Raw genomic sequence first — 24,172 nt, forward strand, 5'->3', positions numbered from 1 at the left:
GGAGCAAAGGGTTTAGGATGACAATCACCCACTGCAAGATATCCAGCCTCTGACCTGATCTTGTAGCTACAGTATCAATGTGTCTGAGCCATTTATGTGTTCTCCCTGCAACTGCATGAATTTCTTCAGATTCTCTGGTTTCAGGTACATCTCAAAGCCATGCTGGCTGGTATATTAATTGGCTACAGGCTCCCCTGGGTTACAAATGTACTGTATTCCATTTTTACAACAGTCCATGATTTTATTTTGTTCATAAGTAAGAAGATGTATGTTACATTGTTTGATAGAGTATTGTTCTTTAAGTATCAATAGAAATGATTGCTTTTCAATTTCCAAAGCAACTATGTTAAGTGACTTCCAGCAGTGAAACTGGTAGTCTGTGTTCATAACATAGAACATAGACCATTGAAATCTACAGCACATTACAGGCCCTTCGGCCCACAATGTTGTGCTGACCATGTAACCTACTCTAGAAGGTGCCTGGCATTTCCCTACCACATAGCCCTCTTCTATTTTTCTAAGTTCCATGTACCTTTTAAAAGACCTGAACCATCAGTGATGTCACATTACTGTGGGGAAGTTACATGTAAACAGTTTTTTTCAAGACTGGTTTTCGTTTGAATTTAATAATATTTATGGGAGATTGGTCCTATGTGCAGGTGTCAGACATATGTAACCCAGTGAGGACCTGTATTGTAAATTACCCCTATTGTAGGTGGGTGGTAAAATCTTGGAATGTTAATGGGAATATGGAGAAACTAGACTATATAGAAAATTAATGGGGGGAATGGTGTGGTTCTGAGATCCAGCATCGTTTTGATAGGCTGAAATTGCTTCTGGAATATCATAAGGAATTACATAAAGTAAAGGGACTCACCTGATTGATTTTTTATTAGTATTTGCTATAATTCTACATATTTGGTGCTGTGTATTCAATATCAGTAATATTTGAGTAACATTGTAAGGATATTGTTTGATTAAGTATTCTATTCTTTGTTTGATTACATAATTCATCATGGTTAACCTGTATGTAAGAAGTTCCTGAATGTAGTTGAAATCTCCAGGAAGTTATGTAGCAGTGGTCTTGTCTTTAAGATCTCTTCATCTACAAGGATTCGCAAATGTAGATTCAGTGGTAATCATTCTGTTTGGAGTGTAGTGTTACTAAGCTCCTTCAGGAAGGAGGACATGATGTAGACTGAGAGATGGGCATATAGTGAGAATGCATATCATTCCAGAATGTTCAGGAAGAATAAATCCTGGTTCTGTACTTCGTGTAGTACAGCTATCTTTTAGTAAGGAGGTCCTGATTATAAAGTATAACCAACTCCAGCCACAACTGCAATCTCAAATCAGAATGATAAATATATTTACCTGACAGCAGACTGTGACCATAAAAGCAAGGTTCCTTCCAGACTGCAACTTGAAATATTTGAAAAACCTCACTGTTTGTTGTCTATTGGCATCCCCTCCTCAATAACAGCTGCTTTTTATTTCACTTTTTCTTGCCATCTTTGTGAGGACTGTATTTTAACGTGAATGTAATATATGAACTTTGAAAGATATTGCAGCCTAAAAAGATTCAGCATCCTTGATATCTTACTGGTACAGGTATCTTTGATATCTTACAGAGTACATAATACAAGTCATTTTCCATTATCCTTGTAATAGTTACATTCTCTTTATTCAGCAGTATTTTACTATGTAATTAGCTTTTCACTTATCATAAGAAATAAAGGGTGGTTACTGTTCATGACTGGAGTATCCAATCTATGCACACCTGGCCAGTGCACCTCCTACAGTGAAAGCTTCTCTGTTGCACAAGATACAATAAAGAAAACCACTGGTAGCTAAAGCAGTGATTCTACATGGAGAGCTCCAGTAAAGTTCTGCAGTACTTGAAAGAGCAGATGCTTTGATTAGTGTATGCAGTCCAACTTTGTTAGAAGAGAGCTCAGTATCTGCCAGTAGCTATGCGTCAATCAGTTATGCATCAGGACTAGGACTGGAGGAGATCCAGTCTTTACCCAGTTTTTATTTGAGCTATTAATTTGAATACAATATCATTAAAACTCTGCAGGAAACATCAACTGTTTATTCATTCCATAGATGCTGCCTGACCTGCTGAGTTCCTCCAGCATTTTGTCTGAGTTCTATTAAAACCAATCCTGATACCCCAGTCATCAGCAGTTATTCTATCTTTCCTTATCTTTCATTAGAATGTTCATAGTGTTCACATTGCATTGCATTGATATTGATTTAAATAATCAAAATCAAATATACCAAATTTATATGCAAATGTCCACGATGTTACATCATCAATGTTCTGTGTTCTAAATGTTTTTGACTATCCTAGTGAAACCACATGTTTCTCCTTTCCCAAATAAGAGAAAATTTTCAGATACTGGGAATCCTAGCAACACACACAAAATGCCAGAGGAACTCAGCTGGTCAGGCAGCATCTTTGGAAAAGAGTACAGTCGACGTTTTGGGCTGAGACACTGCATTAGTGGCTCTGCTGTGACTGAAGTGCAGGAGCTTGCAGGTGTCTTTGCCAGTATCCATACAATGATCTCTAGGCTTGGAGGCCCTGAATTTGGACTGTTACATCTGGTAGCACTTCTTAACAGCTCAAGGACTCCATCCACAGTCAAAATCATTGCATAGTTGCAAGAAACCATGGCAGTGCTGAATTTTCTGGTTTCATGTGAAGAGGTGGAGTGGAAAAGAAAGATCCTTGTGATAGGATTTCAAGATGCATTTGTTTTCAATTAGCAGTTGTTTAAGTACAGTACAGCAACACCATCTGTCCTGCACCCATGATTTGGATGTAGTACTGGAATAATTTAAATGACCTTCATTATTAAGTATTGAGTAAACTGATAACAAATAACCACCTGTTGTTATAATCAGTTTACAGACAAATAAGACAGCAAAGGTTCATACACTGATGTTTTAGCAACAGGATATATGTTTTCTTCCCTGTTGTGGTGATAGAATGATAAATGTTGAGTGGTATACCAGGAATGTTACCTAGTCTTCTATATTAAATTAATTAGGCAGAGCAATCTCAAATTATTAATACTAGTTCTTGAAGTAAATCAGACCTAGAAACACTTTGGGTTTGATCAGGAATTTCTGGTAATTCACATAAACACAGGACTAAACAAAGGCCTACACATTCCCAGCCAAACTCAGCTCAGTGTTTGTACATTCACAGGTGCTGGTTGGTATAGTGTTGGGCCCTGATGTGGAAGCTGCTTGGTAAGGTTCTGTGTGGACCATTTAAAACCTGCAGTCTGAAATGCTTCAGGGTCATTTCCAAGCAAAAGTTGTGAGGTATGGTATACCCCAAAGCAGGGAGCTATGATTGAATTAGAGGCCTAGTGTCAAGCAGGAAAACAGGTTTTTTTTTGGGTGGCCATAAAGTTGCAGCACATCCGGAGAGATATGGATAATTTTTTTTCAGGAAAAAAATTAGAATCAATCTTTCTGTATATTTAGAGAGAAAAAAAGTTTATTCTTCTGGTTTGGGTAATTTATGTGAGGGAGTCAGGTCTTCAACAGCATTGCACCCATATTGTACCGTCTCAGTACTTTTATATTTGTATACTGTAGCACTTTTTATTCGCAGTTATTTTGTAAATAACACTATTCTTTTACACTTCTGGTTAGATACTAATTGCATTTCATTGGCTTTGTATCTGTACTCAGCACAATGACAATAAAGTTGAATCTAATCTAATCTAATCTAATAGTTTAAAAGTTGCTATTAGGCAGGGACCCACTTTCAGGGCCTCCCAAATGGCTGCTTTTTGATATGCCAAGGAGGCAGCCTGGAAGACTAGTGCGCCTTCTGGATTCCGAAATTTCGTTGCTTTGGAGACATGCTGATTCTAGGCCAGTGCCCCTGACTGAAGCGTTGCGGGAGAACACAGAATATCGGGAGCAGTGGGTTAGCTGCTGTGGGGTGTGAGTCTGAAGAGTTGCTCCTTTCTGGGGCTGAGTATCTGGGTGTAGAGCTCGGAAAAAGCGACACAACAGACTTTTAACATCGTAAATTAGCGAGTTCTTTGTTCATGAGTTTCTATGTCTCCCATTTTGAGTGAAATGGGGACACCTCTCTTAGGGAGGGAGAGAGAGAGGGAGGGAGAGAAAGGGAGAGGGAGAGAGAGAGACACTGTGGTATGTTGATTTACCAGGTGAACGAGTAGTCCTTGGAGTACTGCAAGTCTGTGTCTTTACTGATGCTTTGCTGCACGCTTGAGTGCTTGGTGGAGGGCACTGATGATTTTTGCTGGTGGGGGGGGGTGTGTTGCTTTGCTGCTTGTGTGTGGGGGGGGAGCTGGGGGATGCTTTGGGGTTCTAATGTTTAACTGTCATTCATTCTTTGGGGCACTCCTCTGTTTTCATAGATGTTTGCAAAGAAAAAGAATTTCTGTATGTATATTTTATATATGTGTCTGATGAAACCTATTGAAACAGGACAGTTTCAGATAAAAAAATACACATTTTATTTTATAAATTGCACTTATAAACTTTTATATTTTATAAACTGCACTCTTAAAACAATTCATTAAAAAAATATTTTTAACAAATTAGATACAGTTTTCCTTTGACCTTTACTTTGCATACAATTCCTGTGATACTGAGCCATTAAAGGTTATGGCAAGTATAGAGTAACAGAGGTCTCAAAGCTTAATTATAGTATAGTCTCTTCAGTGTTTCTGTGCATGTTAACATCTGGAATAGAGAAACAATAAAAAATCATTAAAAAGGTAAATAGTTATTTGTGAGCAGCTAAATGCAATGGCTCAATGATTACATTGGAAACAATTGGCAGAAATCCTGTTTTAACCACGACTTGATAGAAGATAATAAAGCTGACGGTACATTGGTGGCCAAGAAGACTGACAGCATAAATTATTCTGTTTGTGGTAACAATGAGGTGACTCATCATCTATAATTATTACACACCTGATAGGATAAGAATAAAAACAACATTGAATATGAACTTAAAACATAATCTAGATAACTGGTTTGTAATCCATTTTCCAGAGTAGAACATACTTTCACCTCTAAATGTGTATTTTTGGATGCCTGGACATAAACTATTTATTGTGTACTCAGTTAAAGATGTTTTCAATGACATGTTGTGTAAACTGTAGTGGTGTATTAGCTGTGCTACATATAGTCTGTGAGTTGAGAATTACTAATCTAGGTACTACAGATCTGTAGTCTGTAAGGAGCAATTTTTGAGAGCATTATTGCTCATAAAAACAATTTTGCTGTGAAGATTTGGAAAATATAAACTCATTGGTCACTTTATTAGGTACAGGAGTGGAACCTGATGTGGTTTTCTGCTGCTGTATCTCATCCACTTCAAGGTTCAACATGTGCATTCAGAGATGCTCTTCTGCACACTACAGTTGTAATGTGCGGTTACCTGTCACCTTCCTGTCAGCTTGAACTAGTCTGGTCATTCTCCTCTGACCTCTGTCATTAACATGAGAAAATCTGCAGATGCTGGAAATCCAAGGCAACGCACACAAAATGCTGGAGAAACTCAGCAGGTCAGGCAACATACATAGGAATCAATAAACAGTCGACATTTCGGGGTGAGACACTTCATCGGGACTTCATCAAGACTGCTGCCTGACCGGCTGAGTCCCTCCAGCATTTTGCGTGTTTTGCCTCTCATTAAAAAGGCATTTTCAACCATAGAACTGCTGCTCACTGGATGTTTTTTGTTTTTTGCACCAATCTCTGTAAGCCCTTAGAGTGTTCAGAATGAAAGTCCCAGGAGATCAGCAGTTTCTGAGTAATGTATACAAAGATGAAACTGAAAACTAATCAAGCACTTACAGTCAACAGAGCTATACCCCAGGAAAACAAGTCCTTGTCCCAGCTCGTCTGTGCTGGTCAACTCAGATCAACCCATCTGCATGTATTTGACTGACACCTCTCTAAACCTTTCCTATTCAAGTAACTGTTTAAATGTCTTTTAAATGTCATCATTGTAGTTGCCTCTCCCAGCTCCTCTAACAGCTCATTTCGTATACTCACCACACTCTATGTGAAAAACTTTCCTATCAGGCCCATTTTACATCTTTCCCCTGTCACTTTAAACCTGTGCCTTGTTGTTTTCAACACCCTTACACTGGGAAAAAGACTTTGGCTATTCACCCTCTCTATGTCTGTCATGATTTTATATGCCCCTATAAATTCACCTATTCACCTTCTGTGCTCCAAGGCAAAATAGACCTAGCCTATCCAGCCTGTCCTAGCCTCTTAGCATCCTCTTAAGTGTTTTGTGTACCCACTCCAATGCTTCCTTCCTGCAGACGGGCAGCCAGAACTGCATATAGAACTCCAGATAGAGCTTTACCAACATCTTGTACAACTGGACCCTGACACCCCAACAATTTATGTTGGTTAAGTGATCTAATTAGTTCCCCAAAGAGAGCCATGTTTTCATGAAGGAGAGGCTGTAAACAAGACAGCAAAGCATGTCCCAGTTTTGGCTCCTGTTCTTCTCAAGCTTGGTTAGCTGGTACAGGCAGGCAGAATTTACTCTGCAGGTTAATGGATGCTAGTGATTGGTCAACTGGCTGAATTCACATCACAAAGTTGTGAAAATCCAGTGCAATAATTAAAATTTGAGTTTAAATGGGGAGATTTGTTTGTAAAGTAATAAGTGTGAAGATGGGCATCAGTATCTCTCTGTCTCATAGCTCCCAGATATAAAGTGATAATTCACCATAGTATTTCTTTTTTTTTACCTCTGGCACGTCTGTGTCTTGACCTGCAAAAATAATGTAATTCATCAATTAAATGATATCAACTGAACAGACCTCACAAATATAACTTCTCCCCACTGCCATAATATTAGTTAATTAAAGTTTCAATAGATATTTTTATGGAATAATGTGCAAAATCAAGAAAGCCACTAGCATAAAAATGTGTGCTTTGAAGCAGGAATAGGCCAAATAGCCCCTTGAGCCTGTTCTATTGTTCACAAAAATCATCTGTAATCTAATCTATGCTTCATTTCCCCAGGCTTCCTAATCGGCTATAAATCTGTCAATTGTGGCCTTGAATATATTCACTAATCTCCTGGGTAGAGAATTGTAAAGATTCATGACCCTTTGAGAGAAGAAATTTCTCCACATTTCTGTTTTAAATGGGCAATCCTTTATTCTGAAACAATGCCATCTCGTTCTAGATTCCACAAGGGAAATGCCCTACCATCATCTACCTTGATGGACCTACTCAGATCATAAATAAAGAGAGGAAAATTCTGGAAATACCAGTATTCAGGAAGCATTTGTGGAAAGAAGAAAAGACTTAATTGTTTTAGGTTGTTAACCTTACAGCAAAACCAGGAAAAGTTATAAATGAAAAAAATTTAAATTTCAGGGGAAGAGTGGTGGAGAGAACAAAGGGGAAGTCTGTAATGAGGTGGATACCAAGAGACACTGAGTGATGTAACAGCTGGTGCTAGCTGAGAGTGGACAGATGTTGTAGTTATTGATCTACTTGGGGGATATGTGTAAAGAAGGGAGAGGACAGAGAACACTGCTTGAACTGTAATGTACCAAGCACTATACATAATGGAAATTTGAAATTATGGAAATGACCTGCAGGTCAGGCAGTATCTATGAAGGGATACAAAATAGAGTTAGTGTTATAGGTTGATGATTATTAATTTACTTATTCAGCAATACAACACGGAATAGACCTTGCTGACCCCTTGAGCCACACTGCCCCTGACAACCCCAATTTAAATCTAATCACGGGACAATTTACAATAACCACTCATTATGGCTTTGGACTGTGGGAGGAAACTGAAGTACCTGAGAAAAACCCATGCATTCCATGGCGAGGACATACAGGTTCCTTACAGGTGATGCCGGAAGTGAACTCTGAACTCCAACACCCAGAGCTGTAAGAGTGCAGTTACACTACCATGGGGCACATCTTGGCCATTTCATCATTGGATGCCATTCATCAATCTTATATCAGGCTTCCTCTGAATAACACAGGAGTCCAAAGACAGCAAGGTCAGGCTATTTAAAGTGACAGGCTGCTCAAGTCTCAACCTCATTCATGTGAAAAAGAACGGGTATTTGTTTTAGGGCCACTCAGTAGCATAGTGATTAACTTAATGCTAATCCACCAGTGCCTTAAGCAGTTTATACGTTCTCCCAGTAACCATATGGCCTTCCTCTGGGTGCTCCAGTTTCCTCCCACATTCTAAAAACTTATGGGTAAGTCGGTCAGTAGGTCACATGGGTGTATTTGGGCAGCGTAGGCTCATCTGGGTTGGAAGGGCCTGTTACCTTGCTGTATCTCTAGATAAAAATATATAATTGTATTCTACAATGCAGCAAACCAAATTCTGTTTATTTTGATACAGAGTAGACTACACCACGAGCACAGAATATAGTACCCTAAACTGGAAGAAATGCAAATTAATTATTTTGCTATCTAGAACGAATTTGGTCCTTAAACGGTTAGAAATAATGAAAAGTGGGATAAGGACAGTGCTGTATCTCCTGCTGTTGCCGTGAGAAGGCAAATGGATATTGGTACAGAGGATGACGGAATTATGAATTCCCAAGATGAATCAAATGAATATGGAAGATCGGTCAAGAAATATCATCCAGCTCCATTGAGAACCTTATGAATTATGAAGAATGGTAAAAGAAAGATACTGGCACTGATGTGGATGTGTATGTTATTACTATCAGAACTAATTGGGTCTGAAGCAGGGGTTTAACAGCAAATGTCGACAATTCCATTCAACCCACAGATGCTGCTACACCAGCTTAGTTTTTCAGCAGATGGTTTGCTGTTCTGCAATGATCAGCTTGGCTTCAGACTGGCTGCAGCAGGCATGTTAAACACCAACGGAGTTTAAAAGGAAAGTATACACAATTCCTACTTTTGAACACTGCCATTAATTTTTGCTACTTAACAAATCTTTACCAAAGACAGTTGAAATAACTGAAGTGCACAGTGCTTTGGCAGCTTGCCAATGCTCATATGTCCTCCCTGAATGAAGAATGATTGAATATGCGTCTGCAGGTAAGTACACCATTGGAAGTCACACTCCATGACTTTCATTCTCACTTTTTTTGGGGTTTAAATCTCATACTTAAGGGCTGCCAGTCCTTGTTCTGTCTGCTTCAAGAAGCACTCATTGTTCTTATTTACTGCCTTGAAATTATATTTTTTATTTTGGTTGCAGGCTAAGTAGTATTCCTTACCAGTGAATGAAGCATATTAAAAGAATCAACAGGAAAGACACAGAATCTACAGTTATCCATATGATTAAATAGTCTTCAGGGTTCTGCAAACAAAACAGGATAAGATTAAACAAAAGTTAACAAAATATACTAACAATTTTTATAAGCAAAATGACAGGAGTGGTCTGGTAATTAACAATGCTTATACTTAACTGCAGACCAAAGCTGATCCTTGTTCTTTATAGTTATAGTAATCAAATGGATTCATGATAAACATTAGATCGTGCTGATTTTTGCCACAGGTTCATGTTAAAAATGCTATTATTGAATTAGTTGGCAACTTAGAAATCTATCTTTTATTTTAATTTTTAAGTTTGAATTTTGCACAATCTCATCTTGCTTGGTGCTGGCAAACATTATAAAACTACATCAAAATTTCAGAGAATTGATTGATTAAGATTAGAGATAAATTACAATTTTAGGCATCATAGTTCTAATCCCATTTGCTAATTGGAACTAATACATTTAACCATAGGCTATCGACTTGAAATATTAACCTTAGTTAACATGAATTCCTTACAGATGTACCTTGTTATGCAAAATAGTTTCAAAAATCTCTGGCTTAATTTTATTCTAAATGATTTCTACTTTCTAATCATTAAAAACTGTACATTGTCTCATGTCCTTTATAACTTGGTCAAGCTTGCACTTTGTTGCCAGGACGTCAGTGTTCTTGCAGATTTCTCACTTTTCTCGCTGCTGCCATCAGGTAGAAGGTACAGGGGCCTCAGGACTCGCGTGACCAGGTTCAAGAATAATTACTACCCTCAACCATCAGGCTCTTGAACTGAAGAGGATAACTACACTCATTCTATTTCTGACGTTTCCACAACCAATGATCTTGCTTTAAGGACTCTTTATTTGTTATTTCATGCTCTTATTATTTATTGCTATTTAGTTATATTTGTATTTACGCAGTTTGTTGTTCATTGATCCTTTTTACAGTTACTGATGTATAGATTCACTGAATATGTCCACAGAAGAAGGATCTCAGGGTTGTACATGGTAACATGTATGTATTTGCATAATAAATTTTACTTTGAATTTTCTGCACCATCTAAGAATTTTAACTGTTCAGTTAATAAATGAAATAGTCAATCTTTTTTTTCAGCTTGCTGTCTTATGAGGAAAGCAGAATTAGTTTACAAAAAAAAGGAAGTTCAGATAAACTGTTTGCCATGAAGTTTAAGAATAAATGAAGAAATATACAAACTGTGCCACATCCAGCCTTGCTTCATTACACACCTCCCATCCTACATAAAGTTTAAAGGTTTCACTTACCATGTGCCAAATAGGTACTTCCATCTTCTTGAAGATATGACATGCGTTGGTTGTGACAGAATTTACCTTGGCACACCATAGTGTGGAAAACACCCAGGGTTCATTGACAACATAAACATTTGTGCTGATATTTTTTGCTGCATAGTTCCTGAAATATTAAAGTGATAAAAGGTATTAACCAAATGCTTTCAAAAAGATTTGGATACTTTACAGTTACTGTTTTGGATACTGTTGGGGAGGAGGCGATTGAGCACTCGGAGAAAGCAGCAGCAAGGTCTGTGTCACCATTACTGCTTCTGAGGCTTAGCAGTAAAGGTAAAGGCAGAAAGAAATTTATTGATAGAGCACTCAATAGTTGAGGGGTAGACAGGAGATTCTGTAACTGAAAAAGAGATCCTAGAATGGTATGTTGTCTCCCTGGTGCCTGGTGGGGAAGGTGAGTAGGCGGAAGTCATTGTGCACATTGGCACAAATGGTAGTGGTAGAAAAAGGGATTAAGTCCTGCAGAGTGAATATAAAGAGTTAGGAAAGAGATTAAAAACCAGGACCTCAGAAGTAATCTCTGGATTACTCCCTGCGCCATGAGGGAATGAGGGTTAGAATAGGATAATATAGCAGATTAGTGTGTGGCTGAAGAGTTGGTGCAGGGGGCAGGGATCCAGAGTTAACCTGTAAACAAGGGATGGCATGCACTTGAACAGGAAGGGGAAAAGTCCTATGGGGTAGATTTGCCTTGCTATCCTATCATGTGCTAGGAAGAATGATACAAAATTGTTCTTTTGCAGAGAATGATCCTTAAGAATACACATTCTATTCTGTTAACATATATCTGAACCTTAGAGAGGACATATTCATGAAAGTCTGTTCTGAGTAGAAAATCATTCCTAAAAGCTGAGATTCTATGTGGCGAGCATGATTTCATTGCATTATCCCTTTAGTACATTGCAACACAAAGAATTTCATTACTATGTTCTCAAATGAGTCGCATTTTATCTTTGAGATTTTAGCTAAGCTCTTCCATGATCTATTTTTATATAGTTTACAGTTTGGTTCAATTCATATTTAAGTTAGAAGTAACTCACCTGATCTCTGCCTCACTGATGTTGCTATAACGAATATTGATTTTGTAAATTTTCTTCCTTCGCAGTATTTCTGGGTCAAGTTTATCTCCCAGAACCTGCTGGAAACCAGGAGGGGTGCTATTCTTATTGTTGGGCAGCCAAAGGATCTACAAGGAAGCAAACACACTAAGTCTGAAAGGAAAAAAATTGGCTGATAATTTTATTGTAATCGAAAGGCAGAAGATGAGCTGAAGCAAGCCAGAACTTGCTATTGATAAGGAGGTGGAGATGCATAATTTTAATAATAGCGTTTAAGTTCAAGTTCAGTTTATTGTCATTCAACTGTATACATGTATACCACCAAATGAAACAATGTTCCTCTGAACCAGGTGCCTCCTGCCTGATGGTAGGGGGTCGAAGAGATTGTTGGACAGATGGGAGGGATCATGGACAATTGTAAGGGCCCTGCATTTGCAGTGCTCCTGATAAGTATCTCTGATATGTGGAAGAGAGACCCTGCTGATCCTCCAAGCAATCCTTCATAGGGACTTGTAGTCAGAAGTCTTGCAATTCCTGTACCAGATGGTGATGCAGGTATATTGACAAACTTATTTAAACAACAGTACAGCTCAATGATTATAATGATTGTAACACAGATTACTTTTTCTACATAACATCGTCCATCATGCACAATCGCATATATTTTCCTGCCTTTTGGAAGGTGGAATGAAAAAGCATTTCCCAGGAGTGAACATCCATCGATAGCTTTTCCTGATCCAAACATGTTAATTCCACTTTCAAGAAAGCTTACCAGCACCTCTGCCTTCTTAGGAGGCTAAATAAATTTGTCATGTCCCTTTGGACCTTCCCCAATTTTTATAAATGAATGACAGGAAGCATCCTCTCTAGATGCATCACACCTTGGGATAGAAACTTCACTGCCTGTGACTTCAAGAAACTGCAGAGAGTCATAGACACAGCTCAGCATATCATGGAAAACATTCCTCTCCATGGACTCTGCCTATGACTTCTCACTGTCTCAATAAAGCAGGCAGCATAATCAGATATTCCACCCACCATGGACATTCCCTCTTCACCTCCCTCCCACAAGGAAGAAGAAACAAGAGCCTGAAAGTACTTTGTACATACTGCCACGCAGGTATAATTTCTATCCTGCTGATAAAAGACTATTGTATGCTTCTTTTGAATGGAAAGACAAGACTCTTGACCTCACAATCTACCTCACACCTTGCTGTCTACCTACACAACATTTTCTCTGTATTGTAACAATTCTTCTGGACTCTGTTATTGTTTTTCCACGTAGGACCTCAATGCACTGTTGTAATTAATTGAACAGGTATTTAAGACAAATTTTTCACTATACCTCGATGTACGTTACAATAATGAAGCAATTTACTAATTTATTTCTTCTCTTGAATGCGAGGGAAAGAGAACTGCAGTATTTAAGTATCTAGTTCAACCAAGTTCTCTGCTGAGGAATAGAAGCAATCATATCATTTTAAAATGGTAGGAAATACCTCAGGTATGTGACCACCTCAAGACTAATTTAAATGCGGGAATAAAATAGTCTGTTTGGTACACCAGGAACGGTCAGTGGATTTGAATTGCTATTGCATGCTCTCTGAAATTTTCAATTCTTATTTAGTTACCATCCTACATAGATACAAATGTTCAGTTAAAAATGCTTTACAACTGGCAGAGACTCTTTGCAAGATGAATGAGACCTGTTATAAGAGCCATGCTATAGAATTAACAATCTTCCGGTACAAAGATTTTCTGAATTTTAGTTAACAGCCCAGTTGAAGGAGAAACTCAGTTTCCTTACCAGATTGTGGTCAATGGAAGAATTCATGATGGTTTCCACAACAACTTTATGTGAATCATTGTAGTGTCGATGAGATTTGTCAGTTGGAGTTCGCAAGTCAAACATTATAAATTTTTTATTGTCCTCTGCAAGTTTCAGTAGTTCAGCCAGTGAACAAACGTGCTGTTTGCAAGCTTCTTCTTGAGATTTCTTTGGTAATGACTGTGCTGTGCTGTAAGGATCTTTCTGTTATTAAATGCAGTGGGAAAATAAAGCACATATTCAGATTAATCGTCAGAAAAGTGTTCTTATTATTTTATATCATACACAAACACAATGTTCCATTTGTTGACTACCACACAGAGCTTTAAAAGATTTCAAGAAAATATTACAATAATCAGCTTTATAGTGCTGGGCAAGGGAATGTTTATTAATCACTATCAATATTCTTTCTTTAATTTTTGCTAATATGGTTCATTAAATTGAAGAAAATTAATTAACAAAAATAAATATATTTGATCACAAATATTTTCAGTTGGCATTGAGCTTTGGAGTTAGGTACCATACAAGTTAGTTGTAAAATATATCTCTCTGAATGCTATCCCATTCAGTGTTTAAAGATAAGGCATGGTTAAATGTAGCATCTCTATTTAATTTCCCTGTATTACGTAGTCTCAGTATCAGAATAACATTTCTTTTCTGTATGATGTTTCTATCTACTCAACCAGCAAATGTGTGGTGTTTCTGGGAGGGAGTATCATATAATATTATAGTGATCATCAGGTCTGAAGTGGATTCTCACTTACTAGAAAGTGTTGAAGATCCAGGATTAATTTAACAAAAGATATGAATCTTATCTGAGTTGGAAGTGGGTCGTAGTCTCACTAAAGAAACATGTGCATCAAAATATAAACTGATACCTCACTGCAGAACAGATGGAATGCTGAACTGCAGGAATAGCTGACTTTTAGATTCCACCTTCAAGGGTGCATTAAAACAAGACATGGGACTATTTTAAATAGAAAAAGCATTATCCCCAATGGAAATACTTATGTTTCAATGAGCATTTCTTATAACTGAGTTACTTACACACTGCTATTTGTCGAAGTTTGGTTGTCACACTCCCTGCATTATAATTGTTCCTTTATTTCAATTACACCCTATTGCTATTAAGCAGTTTGAGCTATTCCAAAAGAATAAATAAAAAATCTTCTTTTATTCTGAACAGTTGACTTTAAATGATTTTAACTATCATTTTTAGCGGGATTTAAACTTGGGATTTTCATGCAAGTTGAATGCCTTCTCTATAAATTATTTATTCCCTCATTGGTAAGCTTTGAGTTCATTTGTTTTTATTTCCCTTATGGGTCATAGTATTTCGCAGCACTTTGATCTCAAAGAGAAATTTAGGTTTGAAAAGCGGCAGCATCTTCACCTCCCGAAACCATTTTCCAGCATTGAGCCGCTGAATCTCTGCCCATGTAAAACTTGAGGCATCATTGTGAACTCGCTTGGGGAAAATATCCATTATATCCGTTGTCCTTTCAAATGTTCTGTCATGCATTAGAAATGGAACTCCATCCAAGCTAGGAAAAAAAGAAAAATGTAAAGCTTATCAGTCTAGTTTTGATTTTTCTAATGAATTATCCAATTCCTCATGTTGTTATCCAGTGGATGCATTCCCTTTGTACACTTATGTAACTCTTTTAATGTACTGACATAGTATTCCCTGTGACCTATGTAATCAAACTCAAATCAATATTCATAAATAATATTCTTAATATTAGGGTTAGGGTATCTCCATTTCTCTCCATCCTCACCTGACATTCACTTTGCTGAATCTCAGGGAAGTTTACCATTGATCAGAAATTTATCTGGTCCACTGACTGTGTGGAATCATGTCTCACACAAAGATGACTAGATGACTGCAGTACATTCATGAATCCCAATGATGACTCAGTTGAAGGTAATGGCATCACAAGCTTGCACAAACCACAGGTTCCCTGTAGAGAGCACTGCACTTTAAAATGTTTTCTTGCAACTATAAACTGCTACTCAAAAGGCCACTGAAAATAGATAGTAGTAAGTGTAGTTAAAGACAATGGTTTTTCCTTCTCTGCTCTGTGGAAGATGCAACTTCCTGCCTCCCACCCCTAGCCCTGATTCCAATTATCACACCTTTTGGATGACCATTAGCCTCTTACTGTACCTTATCATCATCCCAGCCTGATCCTTCCAAACAACCCCAGGCCCTGATAGGGCATCTGACCTCCGCACACCCTCCTAGACTTGACCTCAGTTGTATATAAAATATTACAATGTCTGTTCTGGTTTCAGAAGCCGGCTGGAATCAGAATCAGAATTGTATTCATTATAATTGTCTTATGTGACATAAAGTTGTTGTTTTGTGGCCACAGTATAGTGCAGTACTGTATCTCCTCTGTGATGGTAGTAACATGTCCCATATGGTGAGAGTCTTTAATGATGGAAACTGACTTCTGGAGACACCGCCTCTTTGAAGTTGTCCTCAGTAATGGGGAAGGTTGTGAATGTGATGGAGCTGGCAAAGTCTATAAACTCCTGCAGTCTCCTGTACATTGAAGTCTCCATACCAGACGGTGATGCAATTAATCAGAATGCTCTCCACTGTACATCTAGAGAACTTTGCAAGAGTTTTTGGTGACATACCAAATCTCATGCTCATAACACCTTTCTTCATGATTGCATTAGCGTATTAAGCCCAGGATAGATCGTCAGAGGTGTTGAGGCACAGGAAGTTAAAGCTGCTCACCCTTAAAGATGCTGCTGGAAAATCTCAATGACTTCTGGGCAGTGGCCAGTGAGACAAAGAAAACAACTAACTACTTTGTTAATCACTATTTTTCTGTTAACGGTCATTGCAAACAATGGCTTGTAACTTTCCTCTGGACTCGTAGGCAATTCCATGTGGCAGAACCGTGGCAAGGTGAGGCAGTGGGCTCATTGCTGAGAGCAAGGAAAACCCAAGGTTTGATTGATTTAAGCACCGAGACAAATTGGAAAGGTCAGGTACAGGCCAAATTGGGGTGGCAGGGTCCAAGCCCCAGAGTGCATTGAAGCCACTGAACCCTGCGTTTGTACGACGATTTAAGTGCCAGGCCAAATTGAGGTGGCGGGGTCTAGGCTGCAGATCATATCAAAATGACTGAACCTAGTGTTTGTACAATGATTCAGGCACTAGGCCAAATTGAAGAGGTCAGGGTATCAGGCCAACAGTGGTGTCCTCTGCAAATTTATAAATGCCATATGACCTGTGCGAAGCCACACAGCCATGACTGTAGAGAGAGTAGAACAGTGGGCTAAGCCTACTCTTTGAAGTGCACTTGTGTTGATTGTTAGTGAATAGGAGATGCTGTCATTGATGTATACTGAATGTGGTCTCCCAGTGAGGAATTTGAGAATCCAGTTGCTGAGGAGGTTACAGTAGATAAGGTTCTGAAGTCTGGTGATTAATATTGAAGGAATGATAGTATGGAACACTGGGTTGTAATCGATAAACAACAGCCTGACATATGTTTTGCTGCTGTTTAGATGCTCTAAAGTAGACTGGAGAGTCAGTGAGATTGCATTCACTATTGCATGGTAGACCTTTCACAGCAGCTGGTGAATTGCAATGCACCCAAGTCTTTGCTCAGGGAGGAGATAATTCTTGTTAAAAGCAACCTTTCACAGAGCTTCATTATGATTGAAATGGTTGTTGATGGACTACATAACCAAAACAGCTATACAGACATAATCCAACTTTTAGACCTAGTTTTCCAAGTTTGACGAGAAATCAAGGTGGAAAACAATAGAAATCTTACACATTAGAAATAACTTTGTATTTTATCTAATAGCCTGATTTTGGTTGGATTATTCATTCTTGCTTGGTTGCCCTTTCTCGGTTTTTATTGAGGTTTGTCTGCTGTTTTGTGTACAATTATTTGGCACTCTTTCAAGAAATTGAAATTTGATCTGAATAGGTTACACTTTGCAAGTCTCTTGCCCAGAGCAAAAAGCCTGTCACTAAGCTCTGTTGGTTAAGGTTCAACTTGGAATATAACCACTCAGTTCCCAGAAGTGGGCCACTCCAACTCCCAGGCATTGATACATATTTTGGAACATGCTGTAGAGTTCTTCCACAGTACCACAGTGAGACAGTTGATAGAGGACTGGAAAGGGGAAAAGAAATATCTTTGTGTGCTACTTGAGTGCACCTGTTATTGATTTAGCTGGGGTCAGCAATTAACCTTGTACTAATTTTCCATATTCTCAGCATGAAAATGAGAGTTTGACAAGCTTCAGGCATTCTGATGAAAAGTCCTTCAAACAAAATACAAAATATAAACAAAAGTACTGGAACCATTCAAGAGATCAAACAGCAACTGTGGAAAAAGAAACTGGTTTAATGTTCCAGATCAAAGACCTTTTTTCAAAAAGCAGAAAGACCAAAAACAGTTTTAAAGTTGCAGAGAAGGAGGGGAAGAATAGATAGGACCAGGGGAGTAGCTCAGTACAGCAAGGACAGAAAAGCTTTTGAGGACAAGTTGTTGAGGTATTTTGAATTTTGACTTGAAGGGCAAATTCTATTTCTTTCTCCACAGTTACTGTTTCCATTGGTGACATTTCCAGCAGCATTGGCGGTCGTTTGTTATGGTAGGGGGAGTAAGTTACTTAGTTTCATTGATGAAGTTGGATTCATTGCACAAATGATGAAATTAAAATGACTAAACCAAAGTCTCTGAAATAACCCCCAAAATAGTAAATTCACTGCTTAAGGACAAATGCTGTTGTCACATACCTAACCTTTACATCAGTTTCAAATGCAGATGCTTCACATTCTACAGTCTCTTTGAAAGACATCAGGGTGTTCTCCGGTGCCAACTGGAAATGCAAAGTTATGACCACATGAGATGTCCAGTATCCACTCAGTGTCAGACACCCAAAACTCAGAAACTACATGGGTAAGATGATGCTCAGTCTACTTTTCCTACATTTTGTATTATGCATTCTTAGTTTATCAGAATGTCAGGCAAAAGTTAGGCACAGAGTAAAGCTCCAAAATAACACAGGAATTATACAGGGTAAATTTTACTCAGAGCAATGTCTTCTTCCATCACCATCTATTCCCCCTTAGTTCCTTTGCTCTTAAAGTGCAATATCAAAAGAAGATCTTAACTCTACACAGCAGAATCAGAAGGTCTGAGGTGAAAATAATCTGGGTAACTTAACTACTGGTATATAGCCTAGATCCCTCTGACTCTGAAGTTAATGCAAATGAGTTGCTCATACTTACCATAGGTGCTCCTCGGTGCCCTATCAGATCTGGTTTCTGTGCCAATTTTGACTTTTCAATAATACAAGGAGAGGAGATTGCAAGAGGAGTTAAATAAAGAAGTATCACCAATCCAAGATAAAATATGAACAAGACAATCTGGAAAACTAAAATTAGAAATTAAAATTAATGATACAGATCTATTGATTAGAATCTTGGTTTTGTAACAGTAAACAAACACACATTCCAATACTTACAGAAATATTTGAGGGAAATTTACAAAGTTCAAAGTGAATTTATTATTAAATTACATATACTTCACCATATACAACCCTGAGATTCTTTTTGTCATAGGCATACTCAATTAAATCTATAATAGAATCAATTGAAGACCGCACCAACTCGGGCGTTCAACTAATGTGCAAAAGACAATAAACTGTGCAAATACAAAAATAAGTAAATAGTAATAACACAGAGATAAGCAATAAATATCAAGAACATGAGATGAAGAGTCCTTGAAAGTGAGTCCATAGGTTGTGGGAAAATTTGAATGATGGGGCAAGTGAAGTAGAGTGAAATTATCTGTCCCTTTTGGTTCAAGAGCCTGATGGTTGAGGGGTAATAACTGTTCCTGAACATGGTGGTGTGAGCACCATGGCTTCTGTACCTTCTTCCTGATGGCATCAATGAGAAGAGAGAATATCCTGGATGGTAGGGGTCTCTGATAATGAATGCTGCTTTCCTGCAACAATGCTTCATGTAAATGTGCATTACATGTGCATTACAAGTGGGCCATAACCATTACTTGTTATAGGACTTTCCCTTCAAGGGCATTGGTGTTTCCATCAAGGGCTGTGATGCTGCCAGTCAATATACTCTCCACTACACAACTATAAAAGTTTGTCAAAGCTTTAGATGAAATGTCGAGTAATCATAAACTCCTAAGAAAGTAGAAGTGTTTCTGTGCTTTCTTCATAATTACACTTAAGTGTTGGGCCCAGGAAAGGTCTTCCAAAATAATAACACCAAGGAATTTAAATTTGCTTGCCTTCTTAACCTCTGATAAGGACTAGCTCCTGGACCTCTGGTTTCTTCCTCCTGAAGTTGATAAGCAGCTCCTTGGTCTTGCTGACATTGAGCAAGAGGCTGTTATGGCACCACTCACTCAGATTTTCAATTCCACCACCCGTATGCTGATTTGGCCAACAACAGTGGTGCCATCAGCAAACTTGAATATATCATTGGAGCTGCTCTTAGCCACACAGCCATATGTGTAAAGCAAGTAGATTGGGGGTTTAACACCCACTTGTGCTACATCTGTACAACAGGAGATCATGGAGAAGGTGATGTTGCCGATCCAAACTGACTTCGGTCTGCAAGTATGGAAATACAGATTCCAATTGCATAAGGAGGTATTGAGTCCAAGATCTTGATGCCTATTGATTAATTTTGAGGGGATGATGGTACTGAATACTGAGCTGTAGCTGATACAGAGCATTCTAATGTATGCCCCAGGGTTGAGTGAAAAGGCAATCTGCGGTTGTCAAGCTGCTCCAGGAGGCAAAATGGAGCGGATCCAAGTCACTTCTCAGGCAGGAGATGATATGTTTCTCACCAACCTCTCAAAACACTTCATCATTGTGGATGTAAGTGCTACTGAATGATAGTCATTGAGGCAGGTTACCATGTTCTTTTAGGCACCAGTATAATTGAAGCTTGCTTGAAGCAAGTGGCTACCTCAGACTGCTGAAGTGAGAGATGATATATCTCAGTGAATAATCCAGCCAGATGATCAGTGCAGGTCTTTAGTACTTGGCTAGGTACCCTGTCTGGCCCGAGTGCTTCTCGTGGGTTCACCCACCTGAAGGCTGCTTGCACATTGGCCTCAGATACTGAGCATTGGGGGCTGTGTGAGTTTATGTTTTGACACTCAAAGTGAGCATAGAAGACATTGAGTTCATCTGGAAACAAAGCCCTTTTGTTGCCTATGTAGCTTGATTTAACTTTATAAGTGATGATAGTATTCAAGCCCAGTCACAACAGTCAAGAATCATTTGTTGTTTCAAGTTTAGTCCAGAATTGTAACTTCACCAATGAGATGGCTTTTCGGAGATCATGCCTGGACCTTTTGTAACTTACTTGGTCCCTAGACTTGAGGGACTCTGACCTGGTGCTCAGCAGATAGCGGATCTCTTGGTTCAACCAGGGCTTCTGGTTGGGGAAGACTCTGAATGATTTTGTTATGACACACTCATCTACAACTGTCTTAATAAAGTCCATGACAACCATGGCGTATTCATTCAGATCCACAGATGTGTCCTTGAACACTGCCCAGTCCACAGACTCAAAGCAATCCTGTATCTGCTCCGCTACATCCCGGGACCAACTCTTTGTTGTCCTTGTCTCTGGAGCTTTGCTCTTTAGCCTCTGCCTGTATGCAAAAAGGAGAAGGTTGGCCACGTGAGCAGATTTACCAAAATATGGTCTGGGCATGGAACAGTTAGCATTTAATGACCAGAAAACCTGGAAGCCATAGCCACTGCGGAACTTAACCTGATTAACATTGTTGGATTCCCTTTTTGAGCTGTTGTGCTGTTGTATTGGATGAGCAACCCTGTATCATGTCCACAGCTTGTAATTAGTTGAAAGTGTGGGAAGGAAAAATGTAAAGATTGTGGTTGGACATCAAAGTGATATGGTACTGGATAATTATTTGAGAAGTGGAGAGTACCAACAGCGACTAAGGGAGTTTGTGTGTATCAGTGACTATTCTCGTCTGTTAAGCTGTAAGCAAATGGGAGATAGAAGGTTTCAGCTTTTCTTTTCCATAAAGGAAAGGCTGAAAACTTCAATCTCCTGTTAGTTGTCATATTTCTTGAAGCCCTGGGTCATAGAGATGGCCAACATTAAAGTGTACACACAAATAAAAATGTTAGATATGAAGCTTCTTTTAAAATATGGAATCAGCCATGAGTGAGGAAGACACCAGCAGTTTTTTTAATTTTTAAACTTTTGACTCTTCCCTTCTCCCTTCTACCACCCTGCAGATTTGAAACTGATCGTTATCCTGATTCCACAAGATATGAAGGACAATTGCTGAGCCTTATTTGTCTCTTACATGTTTCTGATGTCAAAACCATGAACACTTCTCATATTATAATCCCATTCAGAGTCATATGACACTAAAGATCAAAAACAGACACTTTGGCCCACCTAGTCAATGCCAAACTATTAATCTGCCTAGTCCAATAACCTGAACCCAGACCATAACCCTCCATACCCCTCATATCCATGTACCTATCCAAATATCTCTTAAATGTTGTAATCAAACCCCCATCCCCTTTTCCCCTGACAGCTCATTCCACACTCTGTATGAAGAAGTTCCCCCCATGTTCCACTTAAATATTTCACCTTTAACCCATGACCTCTAGCTCTAGTCTCACCTATCCTCAGTGGAAAATACCTGCTTGCAATTCCCCTATTTATCCTCCTCATAATTTTGATACCTCTATCAAATTTCCCCTAAGAGTTCTATACTCTACACTTCAGGGAATAAAGTCCTAACCTATTCAATCTTTCCCTGTAACTCCTGTCCCCAAGTCCTGGCAACATCCTTGTAAATATTCTCTGCACTCTTTCAATCTTATTGACATCTGTCCTGTAGGTAGGTGACCAGAACTGAATACAGTGCTCCAAATCAGGCGTCACCAATGTCTTGTACAACATCAACATAACATTATATCTCTTGTACTCAGTGCCTTGATTTATGAAGGCCAGTGTGCCAAAAGTTTTCTTTACGACCCTGACTACCATGACTACTACCTGTGATTCTATGTAGAATTTCTAAAATTTCCTCCTCCAAAAGTACAAGTAGTAAAAGCTGTCATAAAAATAGAGATTTTCTAATCACCATCAAGTATAAATTGAGTGTAAGCCTTTTGTTTAGTGGGTGAAGGATTGAATGCCTAAGCCACACAAACCCAATAGGTGGCAGTAAGGATATGATCTATAAAAAAAATTGGTTGACATCCAGCAGGATAATTGTTGGGATAATCATCTGCATTATTGAAAGGTCTCATATGAAAACAGACATTTTGGCCCACTGTCAAACCACCCACTTACAATAACCACATTAATTCTGTTCTCTGTTTTCCCCACATTCATGAGAGAGCCTCTGTATGGTGATATTTCCTTTTCTGAATCAGAAACATTGTGTTCAATGTCCACTGAAGACAATGCTGTAGGCAGAAAATTCAAGCAAATTTGAAATATTTCGTTGACATTCTGGGATCACTATTATCAGGTAATGTAGGCATACCCCTTCCCTATCTTCTACATGGAAAGTTGCACAGGATTCTCCAGTCTTTGTTGTGTTTCATGTTAAGGAAAAGTATATCTTCAAAAATAAAAATCCATGATAAAGGAAACAGAAACCATTTAAACTTTAGTTTCCCCAAGAAGTCAAATTGTTAGGACTTCTCAAAAGAAAAACATGACTAAAATTTAAGAAGTTGGAAAATCATTTGCATTATTCAGTTGATGTTTTTGATGTGCACTTCTAAAACGGCTCAACTCCCAAAACGGAGTACAAAAGTTAGAATACGTATACACTCAGAAGTCTAAATATCAGACAAACATTGTTGCTTAGATCTATCCTCTTGGGAAGTTTAGATTGTAGCTTCTTATGTTAAATTTTTGACTCCTATTTGTTGACTTTTATCTCATCTTCACATGCACATTACTCACCGCGTTTTTTACATTGGAAAAAGTGTTTGGCCATCAGCCAAGTCACAATGGTAAGAGCAGCAACAGCACCAAAGTGAATGAAAGGAGCTGTTACCTGCAAAAACAGAAAGTATTACTTAAAATTCTAAAGTTAACATCTTAAGTCAAAACTAAAACTTTAATTCAAAGCAAAAGCAAATGAACATAGTTTTCAAGTCCATTTACTCACAACTTCCACCCTTAAAATGAGTTATACCACAATCTGTGTGCAATTTGGAGAGAAGTGTGATTTCTGAACATGCAAGAAATTTGCTGATAAATGGCAAAGAATCATATGCAAAAGTGGGAGTGTTCCTGTAGGAAAAGTGTATGGTAAACCTGTTATGCCATATTTCTCTATATAATTGGGCTGAAAAGGTTGGAGTGTTGTGGATAGGCTAGAGGGTTGTCAGAGGTTACAACGTGACATCTATAGGATGCAGAACTGGGCTGAGAAGTGGCAGATGGACTTCAACCCAGATAGGTGTAAAGTGGGTCATTTTGGAAGGTCAAATTTGAAGACATAATATAATATTAGTTGCAAGACTCTTGGCAATGTAGGGGATCCACAAGATCCATAGGATACTCAAAGCAGCTGCTCAGGTTGAGGGAGTTGTTAAGAAGGCGTATGGTGTGT

The 24,172-nt window shown here is 38.5% G+C and overlaps 1 protein-coding gene across 1 annotated transcript in view; it reads right to left on the reverse strand.

Annotated features, from left to right (window-relative positions):
- Nucleotides 1–4,619: 4,619 nt before the first annotated feature.
- The window catches only part of gdpd2 (glycerophosphodiester phosphodiesterase domain containing 2), a 65,602-nt gene continuing 46,049 nt past the window's right edge, over nt 4,620–24,172 (reverse strand). The window contains exons 7-16 of the mRNA XM_059976492.1: nt 23,518–23,611; nt 18,793–18,938; nt 18,298–18,380; nt 14,914–15,064; nt 13,500–13,724; nt 11,675–11,820; nt 10,593–10,740; nt 9,273–9,355; nt 6,783–6,805; nt 4,620–4,743 (exon numbers count right to left, since the gene is read on the reverse strand). Of these exons, the coding sequence (XP_059832475.1) occupies nt 4,703–4,743; nt 6,783–6,805; nt 9,273–9,355; nt 10,593–10,740; nt 11,675–11,820; nt 13,500–13,724; nt 14,914–15,064; nt 18,298–18,380; nt 18,793–18,938; nt 23,518–23,611 (1,140 nt within the window). The 3' untranslated portion in view covers nt 4,620–4,702. The remainder of the gene's footprint in view (nt 4,744–6,782; nt 6,806–9,272; nt 9,356–10,592; nt 10,741–11,674; nt 11,821–13,499; nt 13,725–14,913; nt 15,065–18,297; nt 18,381–18,792; nt 18,939–23,517; nt 23,612–24,172) is intronic.

This window comes from Hypanus sabinus, chromosome 8 (assembly GCF_030144855.1).
Source record: "Hypanus sabinus isolate sHypSab1 chromosome 8, sHypSab1.hap1, whole genome shotgun sequence".
Classification (NCBI taxonomy): Eukaryota; Metazoa; Chordata; class Chondrichthyes; order Myliobatiformes; family Dasyatidae; genus Hypanus; species Hypanus sabinus.